Raw genomic sequence first — 16,798 nt, 5'->3', positions numbered from 1 at the left:
GTAGGACACTTTACCACGCCTGCCCAGTAGCACGTAGTCTGGAATCATTGCATAACAAAGCATGGCAGCGTATGGTCCCGGTGTTTGCTGGCATTCAAGCAACATCTGTTCTTTATCTCTCTGTGTTATCCTCAGGAGAGTGATATCATTCATGGTCACCTGGTTGAAATAGGGGAATTTTATTAAGGGGACATTCAGAGATGGCCGTTCCTGCTGAGCTGTTTGCCTGTAGCTGAACCGAAATCATCCCTGCTGTTAGCCACACGGTGGGGGGAGGGGTGAAGCGATCATCCCAGAGAATTGGGTGTGTGTGTGGGGGGGTTAGTTGGGTTTGTGCTGCACGTTAACCCTAAAACCACAGCCCATCCTTTTAAATGGCCAACCCATTTTAAATGGCCAACCCAATGGGTGCTTAGTATGGGAAATGAGGGCGCTGCTGTTTGAAACCATTCACACATGTTATGAAGGTTAAAGAAGCCAAAAGACAGTGGCTTACCATGTCTGTCTGCAAGCTGAATTCTGTTGCCCGCTGGCCCTGTGTGCATGATCTCTCACACCAAACCGGCAGGCCCTCAATATAAGAGGCAAAATGTGACCTTGTAAAGAAAGCACACTTGCTACGTAATGTTAACAGCTTGGTTCACCGTGAAAGAGTCTACCCATTGTTCTCTAAAATGTGTCTTTTTAAATACTACTCTCCCTTTTTTTCCTCCCACAGCTGCAAATGTTTCAATGCTCCCCCTATCATCGCCGTCCCAGAGGCTAGCGAAGATTAGAAGGCAAAAAAACCGCACCCGTGATGAAATGTTCTCTGAGCTCATGCAGTCCTCCCACACTGACAGAGCCCAGCAGAATACATGGAGGCAGACACTGTCAGAGTGCAGGAAAGCACAAAATGAACACGAGGACAGGTGGCGGGAGCAAGAGGAGAAGTGGTGGGAGCAAGATGATAGGTGGTTTCAGCGTGATGAGAGGAGGCAGGAAGCAATGCTGAGGCTACTGGAGGATCAAACTGATATGCTCCGGCGTATGGTTGAGGTGCAGGAAAGGCAGCAGGAGCACAGACCACCGCTGCAGCCCCTGTGTAACCAACCACCCTCCTCCCCAAGTTCCATAGCCTCCTCACCCAGATGCCCAAGAATGTGGTGGGGGGGCCTCTGGGTACCTAACCACTCCATCCTAGAGGACTGCCCAAGCAACAGAAGGCTGACATTCAATAAATTTTGAAGTGTCCTTCCCTCCTCCACCACCCCACCCAGTGCTTCCCTCCTCCCCCACCCCTCCTGGGCTACCTTGGCAGTTATCACCCCATTTGTGTGACGAATTAATAAAGAATGCATGAATTTGAAACAACAATGACTTTATTGCCTCTGCAAGCGGTGATCAAAGGTGGGAGGGGAGGGCGGTTGGCTTACAGGGAAGTAGAGTGAACCAAGGGGGCGGGTTTTCATCAAGGAGAAACAAACAGAACTTTCAAACCGTAGCCTGGCCAGTCATGAAACTGGTTTTCACAACCTCCCACCCTTCCATAAACGTCTCCCCCTTACTCTCACAGATATTGTGGAGCACACAGCAAGCAGCAATAACAATGGGAATATTGGTTTTGCTGAGGTCTAACCGAGTCAGTAAACTGCGCCAGCGCGCTTTTAAACATCCAAATGCACATTCTACCACCATTCTGCTCTTGCTTAGCATATAGTTGAACAGCTCCTCACTACTGTCCAGAGTGCCTGTGTATGGCTTCATGAGCTATGGCATTAAGGGGTAGGCTGGGTCCCCAAGGATAACTATAGGCATTTCAACATCCCCAACGGTTATTTTCTGGTCTGGAAAATAAGTCCCTTGCTGCAGCCATTCACACAGACCAGAGTTCCTAAAGATGCAAGCGTCATGTACCTTTCCCGGCCATCCCACATTGATGTTGGTGAAACGTCCCTTGTGATCCACCAGTGCTTGCAGCACCATTGAAAAGTACCCCTTTCGATTTATGTACTGGCTGCCTTGGTGCTCCGGTCCCAAGATAGGGATATGCGTTCTGTCTATCATCCCACCACAGTTAGGGAACCCCATTGCAGCAAAGCCATCCACTATGACCTGCACATTTCCCAGAGTCACTACCCTTGATAGCAGCAGCTCAGTGATCGCATTGGCTACTTGGATCACAGCAGCCCCCACAGTAGATTTGCCCACTCCAAATTGATTCCCGACTGACCGGTAGCTGTCTGGCGTTGCAAGCTTCCACAGGGCTATCGCCACTTGCTTGTGAACTGTGAGGGCTGCTCTCATCTTGGTATTCTTGCGCTTCAGGGCACGGGAAAGCAAGTCAAAGTTCCATGAAAGTGCCCTTACGCATGCAAAAGTTTTGCAGCCACTGGGAATCACCCCAGACCTGCAACATTATGTGGTCCCACCAGTCTGTGCTTGTTTCCTGGGCCCAGAACTGGCATTCCACGGCATGAACCTGCCCCATTACCACCATGGGCCCGTGCTTTGAGAGAAGTTTGTGTCCATGTCCTCATCACTCTCGTCACCGCGCTGCCGTCGCTTCCTCGCCTGCTTTTGAACTTTCTGGTGCGGCATATACTGCAGGATAATGCGCGTGATGTTTACAGTGCTCATAACTGCCGCAGTGATCTGAGCGGGCTCCATGCTTGCCATGGTATGGCGTCTGCAGGAGAGCAGAGTGGCAGCGGAAGCGGTCGTTTGTTGATGACAGTTTGCAGTCCTACTGCACCATCTGCTGCCAGCAGCACCCAGGACACAACAGCGGCGGCTGAGCTGAGCGGGCTGCACGCTTGCCGTGGTATGGCGTCTGCGCAGAAAAAAGGCGCGAAACAATTGTGTGCCGTTGCTCTCACGGAGGGAGGGGCGACTGACGACATGGCTTACTGGGAATTAAAATCAACAAAGGGGGCGGGTTTGCATCAAGGAGAAACACATACAACTGTCACACCGAAGCCTGGCCAGTCATAAAACTGGTTTTCAAAGCCTCTGTGATGCGCAGCATGCCTTGCTGTGCTCTTCTAATCGCAAACAGCCTAGTCAGCAAACAGTACCAGAGAGCTTTTAAACGTCCAAAGTCACATTCTACCACCATTATGCACTTGCTCAGCCTATAGTTGAACTGCTCCTTACTACTGTCCAGGCTTCATGAGCCATGGGAGTAAGGGGTAGGCTGGGGTAGGTGCGACCTCGCGGTGCTGCCAGCTGGGAGAGCAGCCTGAGGCAGAAGCTCGCATGATATTCCAGGCAGGACTGAATCTCCATGAGATGAAACTTAAAGAAGAGAATGACCTGGAGTCACTCCCATTTATGTCCAGGCGCGGTCTGCCAGGAGCACTGAGGTCTGCCAGGAGCACCCATGTCTGCCCAGGCGCCCCCGACTGACCTCACCAAGGTCGGCCAGGAGCACCCAGGAGACAACGATGACGGCTAGCAGTCGTACTGCACCGTCTGCTGCTGCGAAGGCAAGGAACTGCTGCTGTGTAGCAATGCAGTACCGCGTCTGCCAGCAGCACCCAGGAGACGTACAGTGACGGTGAGCTGAGCGGGCTCCATGCTTGCCATGGTATGCCGTCTGCACGGGTAACCCAAGAAAAAAGGTGAGAAACGATTGTTTGCCGTTGCTTTCAGGGAGGGAGGGAGGGGGGCCTGACGACATGTACCCAAAACCACCCATGACAATGTTTTTGCCCCATCAGGCATTGGGAGCTCAACCCAGAATTCCAATGGGCGGTGGAGACTGCGGGAACTGTGGGATAGCTACCCACAGTGCAAGGCTCCAAAAGTCGACGCTAGCCTCAGTACTGTGGACGCACTCCGCCGACTTAATGCGCTTAGTGGGGACACACACAATCGACTGTATCAAATCGATTTCTAAAAAATCGACTTCTATAAAATCGACCTAATTTCACAGTGTAGACATACCCTCAGAGAATCCCCTTGGCTCACCTTTGTGTCTGAGCAGGAATTAATGTCAAAAACAACCAGGTACTTACCTGTTAAGTCCACCAGCTGGGTGATAAGTATCAGTTTGCCATGGTGCAAACCTAGATGACAAATTGGGTAATTCAGGATCATTGTTTTGCAGCCAATATATTTCTCTGTTTTCTCTTTCTCTTTGTGCATACAGGACTGAGGAAGAAGAGGCAGAAGGAAAGGCTTCTAGGTGGATTCTGGCATAAAGCTAGTATCTTATGACTCACTATGTGGACAAATAGCATTCTCCCTGAGAAACAGGTGCATCAGAACTAAAGATAGGCCTAAGCCATGAGGAAAATCCATGCTAAAAATGTTGGGCTTGCTTGTGTCTCTAGGTCAGGGGTCGGCAACCTTTCCGAAGCGATGTGCCAAGTCTTCATTTATTCACTGTAATTGAAGGTTTCGCGTGCCAGTAATATATTTTAACGTTTTTAGAAGGTCTCTTTCTATAAGTCTATAATATATAACTAAATTATTGTTGTATGTAAAGTAAATAAGGTTTTAAAGTGTTTAAGAAGCTTCATTTAAAATTAAATTAAAATGCAGAGCCCCCAGGACTGGTGGCCAGGACCCAGGCAGAGTGAGTGCCACTGAAAATCAGCTCATGTACCACCTTCGGCACGCATGCCAGAGGTTGCCTTCCCGTGCTCTAGGTCATGGTAAAGGGCAATGCATGGCTTCCCCATCCCAAGAGCATCCCTGGGAAGGGGTTGTGGCTCAGGAAGCCACAGCCTCCTATCCTGTTCTCACCTTGTTCCAGGGACATAGTTGTTTGCTCTTGGCTGCCAACAGCAAATTACTGCCCCATCCTGACTCAGCATTGCTGGCTGGTGTGTTGTGGAGAAATAACTAAGGTTCATTCTCCACCAGTCTGTCCTTGGGAGGTAGGTAGGTGTGCAGTTCTCCTTACTCCTGTACATCCAGACCCAAGGTCTGGGTAGCCTGTGCAGGTGTTTGGGAGTTCTTACTTGCCTGTATGCCCCTGCACAGGTGCAGTCCCAGTCACAGCCAATCCTTTGTGACCACAGGACACTCCTGACCAAGGTCTGCATTGTACCTGATACTCACAAGCTGCCCCACCCCAGAGGAAGCGGGAGAGGGATTTTGTTTCAGGGATGCACAATGCTCCCATAGCTCCCTGCTAGGCTGGAGGGTGTGCAGGCTGCCCCAGTGCCTCAGGAGCAGTCCCTCAATTCCCCAGCATGTCAGGCAGATAGAGTGAGTCATGGCCCTGCCTCCTCTCAGCCCCTCTGAGGCAATAGGTATGTCCCAGCCGAGCCCCTGGAGTTCTGCTCTCCCTCTCTCTGCAGGAGCAGGATGCCTCGGGGGCCTCTCTATTGCACTTGGCTGCTTGTTTTGGCCATGCAGAGGCTGTGCAGTGGTTGCTGTAGGCAGGCTATGATGCAGCCATGGAGACACACAAAGGAGCAGTGCCAGCGCACTATGCAGCAACCAAGGGGGACCTGACCTGCCTCAAGCTGCTGGTCGCTGCAGACCTAAGGTAAGAAGAAACCCAGTGTACTGTGCAACACAGAGCTGGTGCTGAGGATCGCAGTCAAGGAAGTGGCCACCAGAGGGAGTGTGAGGCAAAGTCCCCTGCAACGCTGTGCTCAGGCACAAGGGAGCACCCTAGTGGTAAGGCTTACCTCTTAAAGGGTGTTGCCTCAGGATACAGGACAGTTTGATAGCAAAGAGGGGTTTGCGCCTTGGAGATGTATGGATGGATCATTCAGCGGGGAGGAGTTTGATTAGGGACATTTGCCACTTTGTGTGTGGGGGCGTGCAATGACCTTTGTGTGGGGGGGGTGCAATGACCTTTCCTCCCCACCCTGGCCACCCATTAGGGTTCCAGTCTCTGTCCTCTGACACCCCAGTCCCTTCCATCTCTCCCCCCTGGGGCACCACTAGCCCCAGCCATGAAATGGCAATGCGCCAGTCACATGTTTACTGTCCTCACTACCAGCAGGGGCCAGGGGAAGATGGCAGTGCCAGCCTGCTAGGTGAACGTGCTGCCCCACCTGGTACCCAGCCACAGAAATTCCATGTCCTCTCCCTCTCTTGGCTTGCTATTAATAGATGGGAACACTTTTGTCTCTGTCCCTGGCTCTGCTCTTTGGCAGCAGGAGAGAATGGCAGCTGCAGAATTGGCATTATCATCTCACAGCAGGCGACCTGAGAAGCCAGGTCTGAAATCCTGATCGGGCTCTCAGGTTTCCTCTAAATAGTTCCCTGAACAAAGTGTGGTAAATACTTGCCATGGCCCAAGATTTGTAGTGGGCACTTCTGAAACCGGAGCCCTCTGTCACTGCTGAATTTCAAGCTGAAATATTGATGGGAAAAATCTCTCCACCAAACTCTTCAACACTGACTGATTAATACTGTGCTGTCCACATGCCCCTGCCTCGGCCTGGCTTCAAGGACTCTGGCTCACTGTAGCTTTCCTCCTCTTCTCCCTCTTGCTCACGCTCTATAACGGCAAACCACAAAGCCTTGCATTTGATCCAAGACTGGCTCGCCCAACTCCTACTTTCATCAGGTTATGCTGATTCCTTCGCTCTAGAGCCCTTCCTGCTGGCTGGGGGTCATTCCTTACAGCGTAACCAGGGGAGTGAGCTGCCTTACCTCAGACACACCTCAATACTGCTTTGTAAATTGGCCAGTAGGAGGCACCTTTCCAACAAAGAGCTGTCACCTTCCAGTCTCCTCTTCACCTGGCCACACAGAGCTGATGCATGTTACTCTTACAATGCAGTGCATCGGACAAAGGCTCTCTCCGAGCTGCAATTGGAAAACAAAACACTTTGTTAGAAAGAATTAAGATTGAAAGTGAAGTCCAGTGAAAACGCAAAACACAAGGGCCTTTTCTTCTACCCCAAGCACCAGAGAGTCTGGCAATGAATGGGTTAGGTGTCCAGCCAGTCTCCTCAAGCCATTTGGGCAGTGTGAAGGGCTGTGGAACTCTGGCTTGTAATGGGGAACTAGCTTCAACCTTAATAACTATGGAAACATTCCATAATAAACAGGTGTTTCTTCTTCGAGTAGTGTCCCTGTAGGTGCCCCACTGTATGTGTGCTTGCCTCCCTGCATTGCTGATTGGAGAACTTTGGTAGCAGTGTCCATTGGGCCCACAGATGCACTGTCTCGCCTCATGCTGTGTCACAAGGCTAGCTGGCGCATGTGGACTAACTCACCTCAGTTCCCTCTGAATCGCCCTGGCTAGAGATGGAGCCCCTTGCAGTCCATTTGGATCATTGCTCTATTTGCATTTATATAGTTAGTTAGTCTGTTAGTATAGTATAGTTTAGTTTTAGTCTTTACCCCTTTTGTTCTTCACCCAAAAGAATTTAAAAAAAATATTTTTCCACTTTTCTTCCTCCCCCTGCAATGGGGTATGCCCAGTTCACTGGGCTTCAAGAAGTGCCTCACTTGCAAGGAGGCGATCCTGATTGCAGACAAGCATTCCCAGTGCATTCGCTGCATTGGGGAAGACAACATCCAGCAGAACTGTGGTCTCTGCCAGCAACTCTGGCCACAATCCCATAAGGACAGAGAGCTCCAGCAGAAGATTATCTTCATGGGGGTATCTCTCAGGCCCTCACAGGACCTGCGCTATGAGTCACCTGGCAAACATGAGTCTTCCCCACAGCCCCCTACATCTAAAGGCTTTGGGACAAAGAAACAGATTGCTCACCCCTCTCACAAGCTATCTAAGAAGAGAGCGGGAAGTCCCCATAATGAGCCCTGAGATAGCCGTAAGTGGTCTCCGTCTTGCTCGGTATCTTCGACCCCGTTGGCACCGAGACCTTCTCAGTCCAGTATCCATGGCTCATGTAAACTGGCAGCAGCTAGTACCACTGACATTTCCATGGACCCGATGGGCACGGGCACCGAGTCATCAGCAATGAGGCACAGGAGTAAGCACTCTGCTAAAAAGGCTTACTGTCGGTATGCAAGTCTTCATCGGTACCATCATTGATGCTTCATCCAGCACCAGAACAGCCAGTACAGACAAGATCTTCATCCTCCCCAGCACCGACAGACACAGAGATGGTTGGCACCGGTGGAATTCCGCCACTCCAGGGAAATCCGCATACCAGACATACTGGAGTCCCCACTTCTTGGTACCGGGACCTCCACACCGAGCTTCTGCTTGGCATGGGAATCATCACTGCTGCCATGCCATGCTCCCCCACTTGCTAGTGAGAATTCAGACAGCGAACCAGAGGAGGTGGCGTCACAGTACTCCGCTCAGGCTCCGTATGGTTCTCAGTACCAACAAGGCCCAGGCCCACAGATGGCCCTGCCACTGCCATCCTGGTACAGCCGTCCATGGGCAACACCACCAGGCTCTATGCCACCACCCCCCCAGTGATCTTACTGGGACCCATGGGCAGCATATCACCAACATGCCTTTCGGGCTCCCAGCCTCATCCAAGAACACTTGAGGCATACCCCTCAGCCACAACATCCAGAGCTTCGGAACCTCCACAAGAGATCATGGAGGAAGAGGCAGGTGGTCCCGAGGAAGAAGTGACGCCAAGGACCATATCCTCCTTCTTCCCCACCATCTTTGGCAGACAACTTTCATCTCTTCCAGGAGTTGGCAAAGAGAGTTGCAGACACTCTCCAAATACCAATGGAAGAAGTCAAGAACACTCATCATCGACTCCTTGACATCCTCCATTCTTCTTTCTCCTCAAAGATAGCCTTCCCTATGCACTAAATCAATGAGTCTATGGAATTGGTGCATCTCCCACAACTTTACTCTGTCTGCAGCTTATCTCAGTCTCAGTCTTACCTCAGTCTCAGTCACAAATTCCCACATGAACACGAGTGGGAGATAGATCCGACAGTACTTCATGATGTATTCAGACATTGGGGGACACCCTCCAGAGACCTTTTCACCACTCACCTGAACAAAGAAGTGTCCATGCTACTGCTCCAGAGTGGGGATGGGTCAGCATTCCCTTGGCATTGACCCAAAGAGACTGGGTCTATCTGTAAGCTCTCTCAGGGTCCACCTAGCAGCTATTACAGCTTTTCACCTGTGATGGGTTTGGTCACAGAGACCCCCTTGGGACTGTCACCTGACATGCCGAGATTACCTCTGAGCCCATTTTCCCTGGCAGCTTGGGACTCCAGAACCATGCCTTGTTGAGCCAGACACACTAGCCTGCTGCAACCCAGACCCAGAGTCTGGTCCATGCCCCCAAAGCTGCAGACTTTAACCAAAAACTGCTCAGCAGGTTACTTGCCTCCAGCACCCAGACACCCAGCTCCCAATGGGATCCAAACCCCAAATAAATCCGGTTTACTCTGTATAATGCTTATACGGGGTAAACTCATGAATTGTCCGCCCTCTATAACACTGATAGAGAGATATGCACAGCTGTTTGCTCCCCCAGGTATTAATCACTTACTCTGGGTTCATTAATAAACAAAAGTGATTTTAAGTATAAAAAGTAGGATTTAAGTGGTTTCAAGTAATAAAAGACAGCACAAAGTAAGTTACCAAGCAAAATAAAACAAAACACACAAGTCTAAGCCTAATACATTAAGAAACAGATTACAGGTAAATCTCACCCTCAGAGATGTTCCAATAAGCTTCTTTCACAGACTAGACTCCTTCCTAGCCTGGGCCCAATCCTTTCCCGTGGTACAGTCCTTGTTAGTTCTGGCAGGCATCTTAGGTGAAAAGCAGGGGCTTTCTCATTACTGGAACCCCCTTTGTTCTCTTTCACTCCCTTTTATAGCTTTGGCACAAGGTGGGAATCTTTTGTCTCTCTGGATCCCCACCCCTCCATCTAAATGGAAAAGCACCAGATTTCAGATGGATTCCACCATTCTTCCTGTGCTAGCTTACATGAACACAGGAAGGCTTGCAAGTAAACAGAGCCATTTACAACTAATTGTCCTAGTCAATGGGAGCCATCAAGATTCTAAACCATCATCAATGACCCACACTTTGCATAATTACAATAGTACCTCAGAGTTATATGTTATATTTCTAGCTCCAGATACAAGAATGATACATGCATACAAATAGAATGAACACACTCAGTAGATTATAAGCTTTGTAATGATACCTTACAAGAGACCTTTTGCATAAAGCATATACCAGTTACATCATATTTACACTCATAAGCATATTTCCATAAAACATTATGGAGTGCAATGTCACATCACCAACCTGTTGAGGGATAATCAGTGCTGTCACACCCAACCACTAAGAAGTATCTCTTCCTGCAACCTCGACTCCCTACTCCCTCATGGGACCTCAACCTGGTACTGAAAGGATTGACTAGGCCCTTTGAACCATTGGCCACCTGTTCACTTATGTATCTATCAATGTAAATGGCCTTCCTGATAGCGATTACCTCAGCTAGGAGAATAGGAGCTCTGATGGTGCATCCTCCTCCCCGCCCCCCGTTATTCTTTCCAGGCAAGATTACAATGAGACCACATCCAAAGTGCATCCCTAAGGTAACCTCCCCATTTCACATGAATCAATCAATTCACTTTCCAGTCTTCTACACCAAGCCTCACCAAGACAATAGGGAGGTTATACTACATACCCTAGATGTCAGAAGATCCATGTCCTTCTCCCTTGATAGGACAAAGGCCTTCCGGAAGTCCCCTAGACTTTTCATCTCTGTCGTGGAAAGATCCAAGGGCTCAGCAATATCAGCTCAAAGACTCTTTTAAGTGGGTCTTGACGTGCATCAGACAGTGCTACCAAATTCTTAATGTGACCTCCCCTGCCCCGACTCGATCTGTACATGTTCCACAAGATTGAGCTCCTCATCTGTCACCTTCTTCAAGGATGCCCCATCACAGAACCAGGGCTCTCACATTGTTCCCTAAGGCTCCTGTTGGAAAAAGCTGTGTTTGAACGAGCTTTGAGCTTCCCCATAGCCGGTACTTGTACAGCACACATTGCTTTCTGATGAGAGTGGTTGTGACTGGAGGAGACTGTGACTGCTCCACAGCTTATCCCATTCCTTACAACACTTCCAGCCGGGAGACTCTGTACCAGGATAAGCACCGAGGTTCTGTGCAGAAGAGGTTCTCAAAGTGTGGGACACAGATCACACCAGTGGACCACAGAGTCTTTCCTGTTGGTCTGCAGAATGAAATATTTGGAGAACCAGCAGTAAGCTGAGGGGAGGGCGAGTGGTTAAATCCCTTTTGAAAATGAGATTTTGGCTCCTAAATCAATTAAGTGCTGCAGCATGGAGTACAGCAATGCCTAAATACCTCTAAAATGTCCCTATCAGAGATAGACCCGGGCACAGGAGGGAAGTGTGAGGGGAAATCAGCTAAGTAGTGTTGGTGCCCCGGGCCCAATTCTCGGGATACTTCTCTAAGTTTGGTGCAAAAATTCATATAAAGGTAACATTATGGGTAAGGTTTTAGATGTACAGGGCCAGCTCCCCAGCTGGAATAAATCAGGGTAGCTCTATTGAAACCAGTGTAACTATGCTGATTTACATCACCAAAGAGCTGCACGACAAACATCAAAAATTACAGGTCAAAAATTTCATAGTCAGATGCAAACATTAAGTACCTAAATCTGTATTTAAGCTTGTAAATAAGTGATTTTTCAGAGGCAGCTGCAGATCCCACAGACTTCAATAAGAGTTTATAGACTCTAAGTCCAGAAGAGACTATCATGATCATCTAGTCTGACCTCCTGCACATCGCAGACCACATAACCTCACCCACCCACTCCTGTAATAGACCTCTAACCTTTGGCTGAGTTACTGAAGTCCTCAAATCACGATTTAAAAACTTCAAGTTACACAGAATCCACCATTTACACTAGTTTAAACCTGCAAGTGACCCATGCCCCACACTGCAGAGGAAAGCGAGAAAAACCCAGGATCTCTGCCAATCTGAGCTGGGGAAAAATTCCTTCCCGACCCAAAATATGGCGATAAATTAGACGCTGAGCATGTGGATGAGATCCACCAGCCAGGCACCTGGGAAAGAATTCTCTGTAGTAACTCAGAGCCCTCCTCATCTAGTGTTCCATAACCAGCCACTGGAGATATTTGCTAATTGTAGTCATAGAGGGGCCATATACCCTTGTAGACAACCTCCCATACCATCCCCTCCATAAACTTAAGTTATCAGGCTCAGTCTTGAAACAAGTTAGGTTTTTCCCCCAGCTCCAGAACTTCACTCCTCTAATGGTAAGAAACCTTCATCTAATTTCAAGCCTAAACTTGTTGATGGCCAGCTTATATCCATTTGTTCTTCTTCAAGTGATGTCCCTATGGATGTTCCACAGTACGTGTGGCAGCGCCTCCTGCGCCTGGGATTGGAGATTTTCATCAGCCGTGCTTGTCAGACCGCGCATGCGCACCTCCCCCGTCTCACGCCATGAGCAGGACATATATATAGCATTGTGTGGTCTGACCACCCCCCAGTTTCTTCTCTACTGCCTTTGGTCTGGGACAGAGTCCGCAGCAGAGCCCGCTTCTCCTTTTGCCCTGTTAGATAGTGCCTTACCTGTTACCTTTTATTATAGTTTAATAGTTAATTCCTCCCTTTTTGTCCTCTCCCTATAAAAAAAAATCCGCTTTTACACCTTCTTACCCTTTCCATTAGTTTGTAGGTTTTCATTTTCCCACTTCCTGCCCTTCCGAACTGGGAAGATTTTTCCCCTCATCCTTATGCCCAGATGTCCTGGGTTTAAGAGGTGCATTTCCTGCCAGATATCCTTCCTGGTAACAGATGTTCAGCCACTGTGCATTCACTTCCTGGGAGAGGGACACGTCCCCCAAAAGTGTGCTCACTGCCACAACCTCACTACCAGGGCCAGAAAAGATAGGGACATTCAGTTGCAACTTCTCCTCATGGAGAAATCACTGCATCCAGCATTGGACCCTGCATGGCTCTCACGCTCTGCTAAGTCGGCCTTCCTAAGGAGGTACAAACCACCCTCAAAGACCTACCCTTTGAGGACCCCAAATTATTTGCTGAATGTATGGATGAATCCCTACACTCCCTTAATGATTTCCAAGCAACTCTCCACTCTCTCAGCATGTACACACCAACACCGAAGAGATGCCTAGGGATATACCAACTTCCCCCATGATTCCGACCACCAGAATACACTCCCCAGAAGCAATACGATACCCAGTGCTGTCGCCAGAAGCCCTCTACCAAACACAGGCATATGACTCCTCAAGGGGCTACCTCTCACACGCTGTCAACCAAACAACAATTTTGAAGGTGTGGTCAAGGCCCTGAGAAGCCTCCCCCTGTTCCAGTCACATCAACCATCTCCGACATCCCAGCAGTTTGGTGACTGCTTAGCCCTTTCTTTCCATCATGGTGGCTGATTACCTTGAACAAGTGGGTTCTAGAGATCATCAAGGAAGGACACTCCATCCCTTTCCTATCTATCCCACCCTGCCACACCTTCCTCCCCATCCCTCTTCAGGGACCCTTCTCATGAACCCATCCTACGAGAAGACATAAATCACCTTCTGCAACTGGTAGCCATAGAACAGGTCCCCTCCCAGCATAGAGGGAAGGGTTTTTACTCCCATTTTCTGGTCCAAAAGAAATCCAGTGGGTGGAGACCAATCCTGGACCTTTGAAACCTAAACAAGTTCATCAAACTGCAACACTTCAAGATGGTTACCCTCTCCATAATTATCCCAGCACTGGACCAGGGGGACTGGTTCTAGGCCCTTGACCTCCAAGACACATATTTTCATATCAAAATACATCCTGCCCACAGATGGTTTCTCCAGTTCATAATGGGGACTGATCACTATCAGTCGAAGGTACTACCCTTCGGACTGTCGACAGCACCTCACGTGTTCTCCAAAGTCCTTGAGGTAGTTGCTGCCTACCTATCAAAAGAGGGCATTGTCATCTTTCCATACTTCAACGACTATCTTCTCAAGGCCTCATCTGAAACCAATGCCCTTCACACCGTTTGAATAATAATGGACTTTTTCTCAAGCCTTGGCCTTCGCATAAACTTGGAGAAATCTACACTGACACCAGTGCAACACCTGGAGTTTATTGGGGCACAACTGAATGCAATACAAGCCAGAGCCTTCCTCCCAGCTCACAGATTTTTGACTACAGTTGATCTTGTATCCACAGTGAGAACCCACCCCAAAATCTAAGCCAGGACATGTGTCATGGATATAGGGGGAAGAGTAGCAAACTTTATGTATCCTTGTCAGCTGTACTGGATTGCCTTACCTGTAAAGGGTTAAGCAGTTCAAATAACCTAGTTGGCACCTGACCAGAAGGACCAATGAGTAAAGAAAATACTTTCAAATCTGGGGGGGGGAGATTTGTTTTTGTTCTGTGTGTTGTTCCCTCTTCGGATGGAGGGAGAAGCCAAGCAGGTACAATACCTCCTAAAAATATATCTGGAATAATCCATCTGAAACCACAGAAACTGTGAGTAGGGCAAAGAAATGCATTAGGTTATCTTTTGTTTTGGCTTGTGAATTTTCCTATGCTACAGAGGACGTTTTATTCCTGTTTTTGTACTGTGAAGCTGAGCCCAGAGGGGAATACTCTGTGTTTTAAATCTTTTTATTACCCTGTAAAGTTACCTTACATCCTGATTTTTCAGGTGTGATTCTTTTATTTTTTTCTTTATAAATAAAGTTCTTCTTTTAAGAACCTGATTGATCTTCAGTGTCCTGAAGATAAAGGGTCTGGTCTGTGCTCACATTGCTAAGGCAACTGGTTGGTATATTATTCTTAAGTCTCCCCAGGAAAGGGGGTGAAGGGCTTTGGGGGGATATTTTGGGGGGATAGGGATTCCAAGTGACCCTTCCCTGAATTTTTCTGTAAATCACTTGGTGGTGGCAGCAATACCGTCCAAGGACAAGGAAAGGAATTTTTGCCTTGGAGAAGTTTTAACCTAAGCTGGTAGAATATAAGCTTAGGGGGTCTTTCATGCAGGTCCCCACATCTGTACCCCAGAGTTCAGCGTGGTGGAGGGAACCGTGACAACATGTCTCCACATAGCAGTGGCCATGTTCATGGTCAAGTTCACCCGGTTACACATGCAGTGTCTTCAGGAGTGGCTAAGTGCAGTCTATGTTCCTCAGAGACACAGCATGCACAAACTCCTATCCATGCCTATGACAGTCAAGGACTCACTACTCTGGTGGGCACAGCCCCCGAACATCTGTGTCAGGGTTCCTTTCCTTCAGCCAGCACCGTCTATGATTCTAACAACCAATGCCTCCTAAATTGGTTTGGGAGTGCACCTTCACACTCATACAGTGCAGGGCATATGGTCCTTAACCAAATCCATTCTGCACATCAACCTCCTAGAGCTACGAGCAGTCTGCAATGCCTGCCGACACTTTCTCCCACTGATCGCACATTGCACCAGAGTCATGACGGACAATATCGCCTGCATGTTCTACGTCAACAGGCAGGCCAGAGCGAGGTCCCACTCTCTATGCTCAGAGGCACTGAAATTATGGAACTGATGTATCCAACATGGCATCACCATCTCAGCTACATACTTCCCTGGACACCAGAACACCACTGCAAACTCCTTGAGCAGGAGATTTTCCCACGATCATGAGTGGGAACTAGATACGCGAGCCCTTCACTACATCTTCAACTGCTGGGGATTCCCCACCATAGACATCTTTGCCACACCAGAGAACACCTGTTGCCCTCAATTCTGCTCGAGAGTGGGACTGGGACATGGATCCCTAGGAGATGCATTCCTCATCACATGGGATGCGCCGCTACTCTATGTCTTTCCTCCCTTCCCATTTCTGTTCTGAGTACTCCACAAGATACAAGGGGATTGAGCCCATGTCATCCTTATAGCTCTGACATGGCCATGACAGATCTGGTAGACTTACCTCATTCGCATGAAGGTATGCCCTCTGATCTCTCTCCATTCGACTCCGTGACTCCTTTCACAGGACATGGATCGCATCCTTCATCCCAATCCACAAGTGCTCCACCTGAAAGCATGACTACTTCATGGTTCTTGGATTCAGAAATAACCTGTTCAGAAGCAATTAAACAAGTACTCTTGAATAGCAGAGGCGACATGACTAGATGCACTTACCTCCACAAATGGATTAGATTCCAATCCTGGTGCATCTCCCATCAAGTCGAGAAGGTCAGGGAAAGTGTGGGACCCTTATTGAATGGGGGAGGCAACCTAGTGACAGATGATGTGGAAAAAGCTGAAGTACTCAATGCTTTTTTTGCCTCAGTCTTCACAGACAAGGTCAGCTCCCACATTGCTGTCCTGGGCAACACAGTATGGGAAGGAGGTGAGCAGCCCTCAGTAGTGAAAGAACAGGTTAAGGACTATTTAGAAAAACTGGACATGCACAAGTCCATGGGTCCAGATCTAATGCATCCGAGGGTGCTGAGGAAATTGGCTGATGTGATTACAGAGCCATTGGTCATTATCTTTGAAAACTTGTGGTGATCAGGGGAGGTCCCAGATGATTGGAAAAAGGCAAATATAGTGCCCATATTTTAAAAGGGGAAGAAGGAGAACCCAGGGCACTACAGACCGGTCAGCCTCACCTTACTCCCTGGAAAAATCATGGAGCAGGTCCTCAAGGAAACCATTTTGAAGCACTTGGAGGAGTGGAAGGTGATCAGGAATAGTAAACATGGATTCACCATGGGCAAGTCATGCCTGACCAACCTGATTGCCTTCTATAATGAGATAACCGGCTCTGTGGATATGGAGAAAGCAGTGGACATGATATATCTTGACTTTAGCAAAGCTTTTGATACAGTTTCCCACAGTATTCTTGCCAGCAAGCTAAAAAAGTATGGA

At 48.7% G+C, this 16,798-nt stretch overlaps 1 protein-coding gene across 1 annotated transcript in view; it reads left to right on the top strand.

The window, feature by feature from the left end:
• ESPNL (espin like) overlaps positions 1-16,798 on the top strand; it is a 50,398-nt gene that overhangs the window by 10,996 nt on the left and 22,604 nt on the right. Inside the window, 1 exon segment of the mRNA XM_029913324.1 lies at positions 5,292-5,482. Coding sequence (XP_029769184.1) covers positions 5,292-5,482 — 191 coding nt within the window.

The sequence above is a fragment of the Terrapene carolina genome, unplaced genomic scaffold (genome assembly GCF_002925995.2).
Source record: "Terrapene carolina triunguis isolate 2854851 unplaced genomic scaffold, T_m_triunguis-2.0 Scaffold583, whole genome shotgun sequence".
In the NCBI taxonomy this organism is placed as follows: Eukaryota; Metazoa; Chordata; order Testudines; family Emydidae; genus Terrapene; species Terrapene triunguis.
This window is presented reverse-complemented; position numbering and strand designations above follow the sequence as displayed.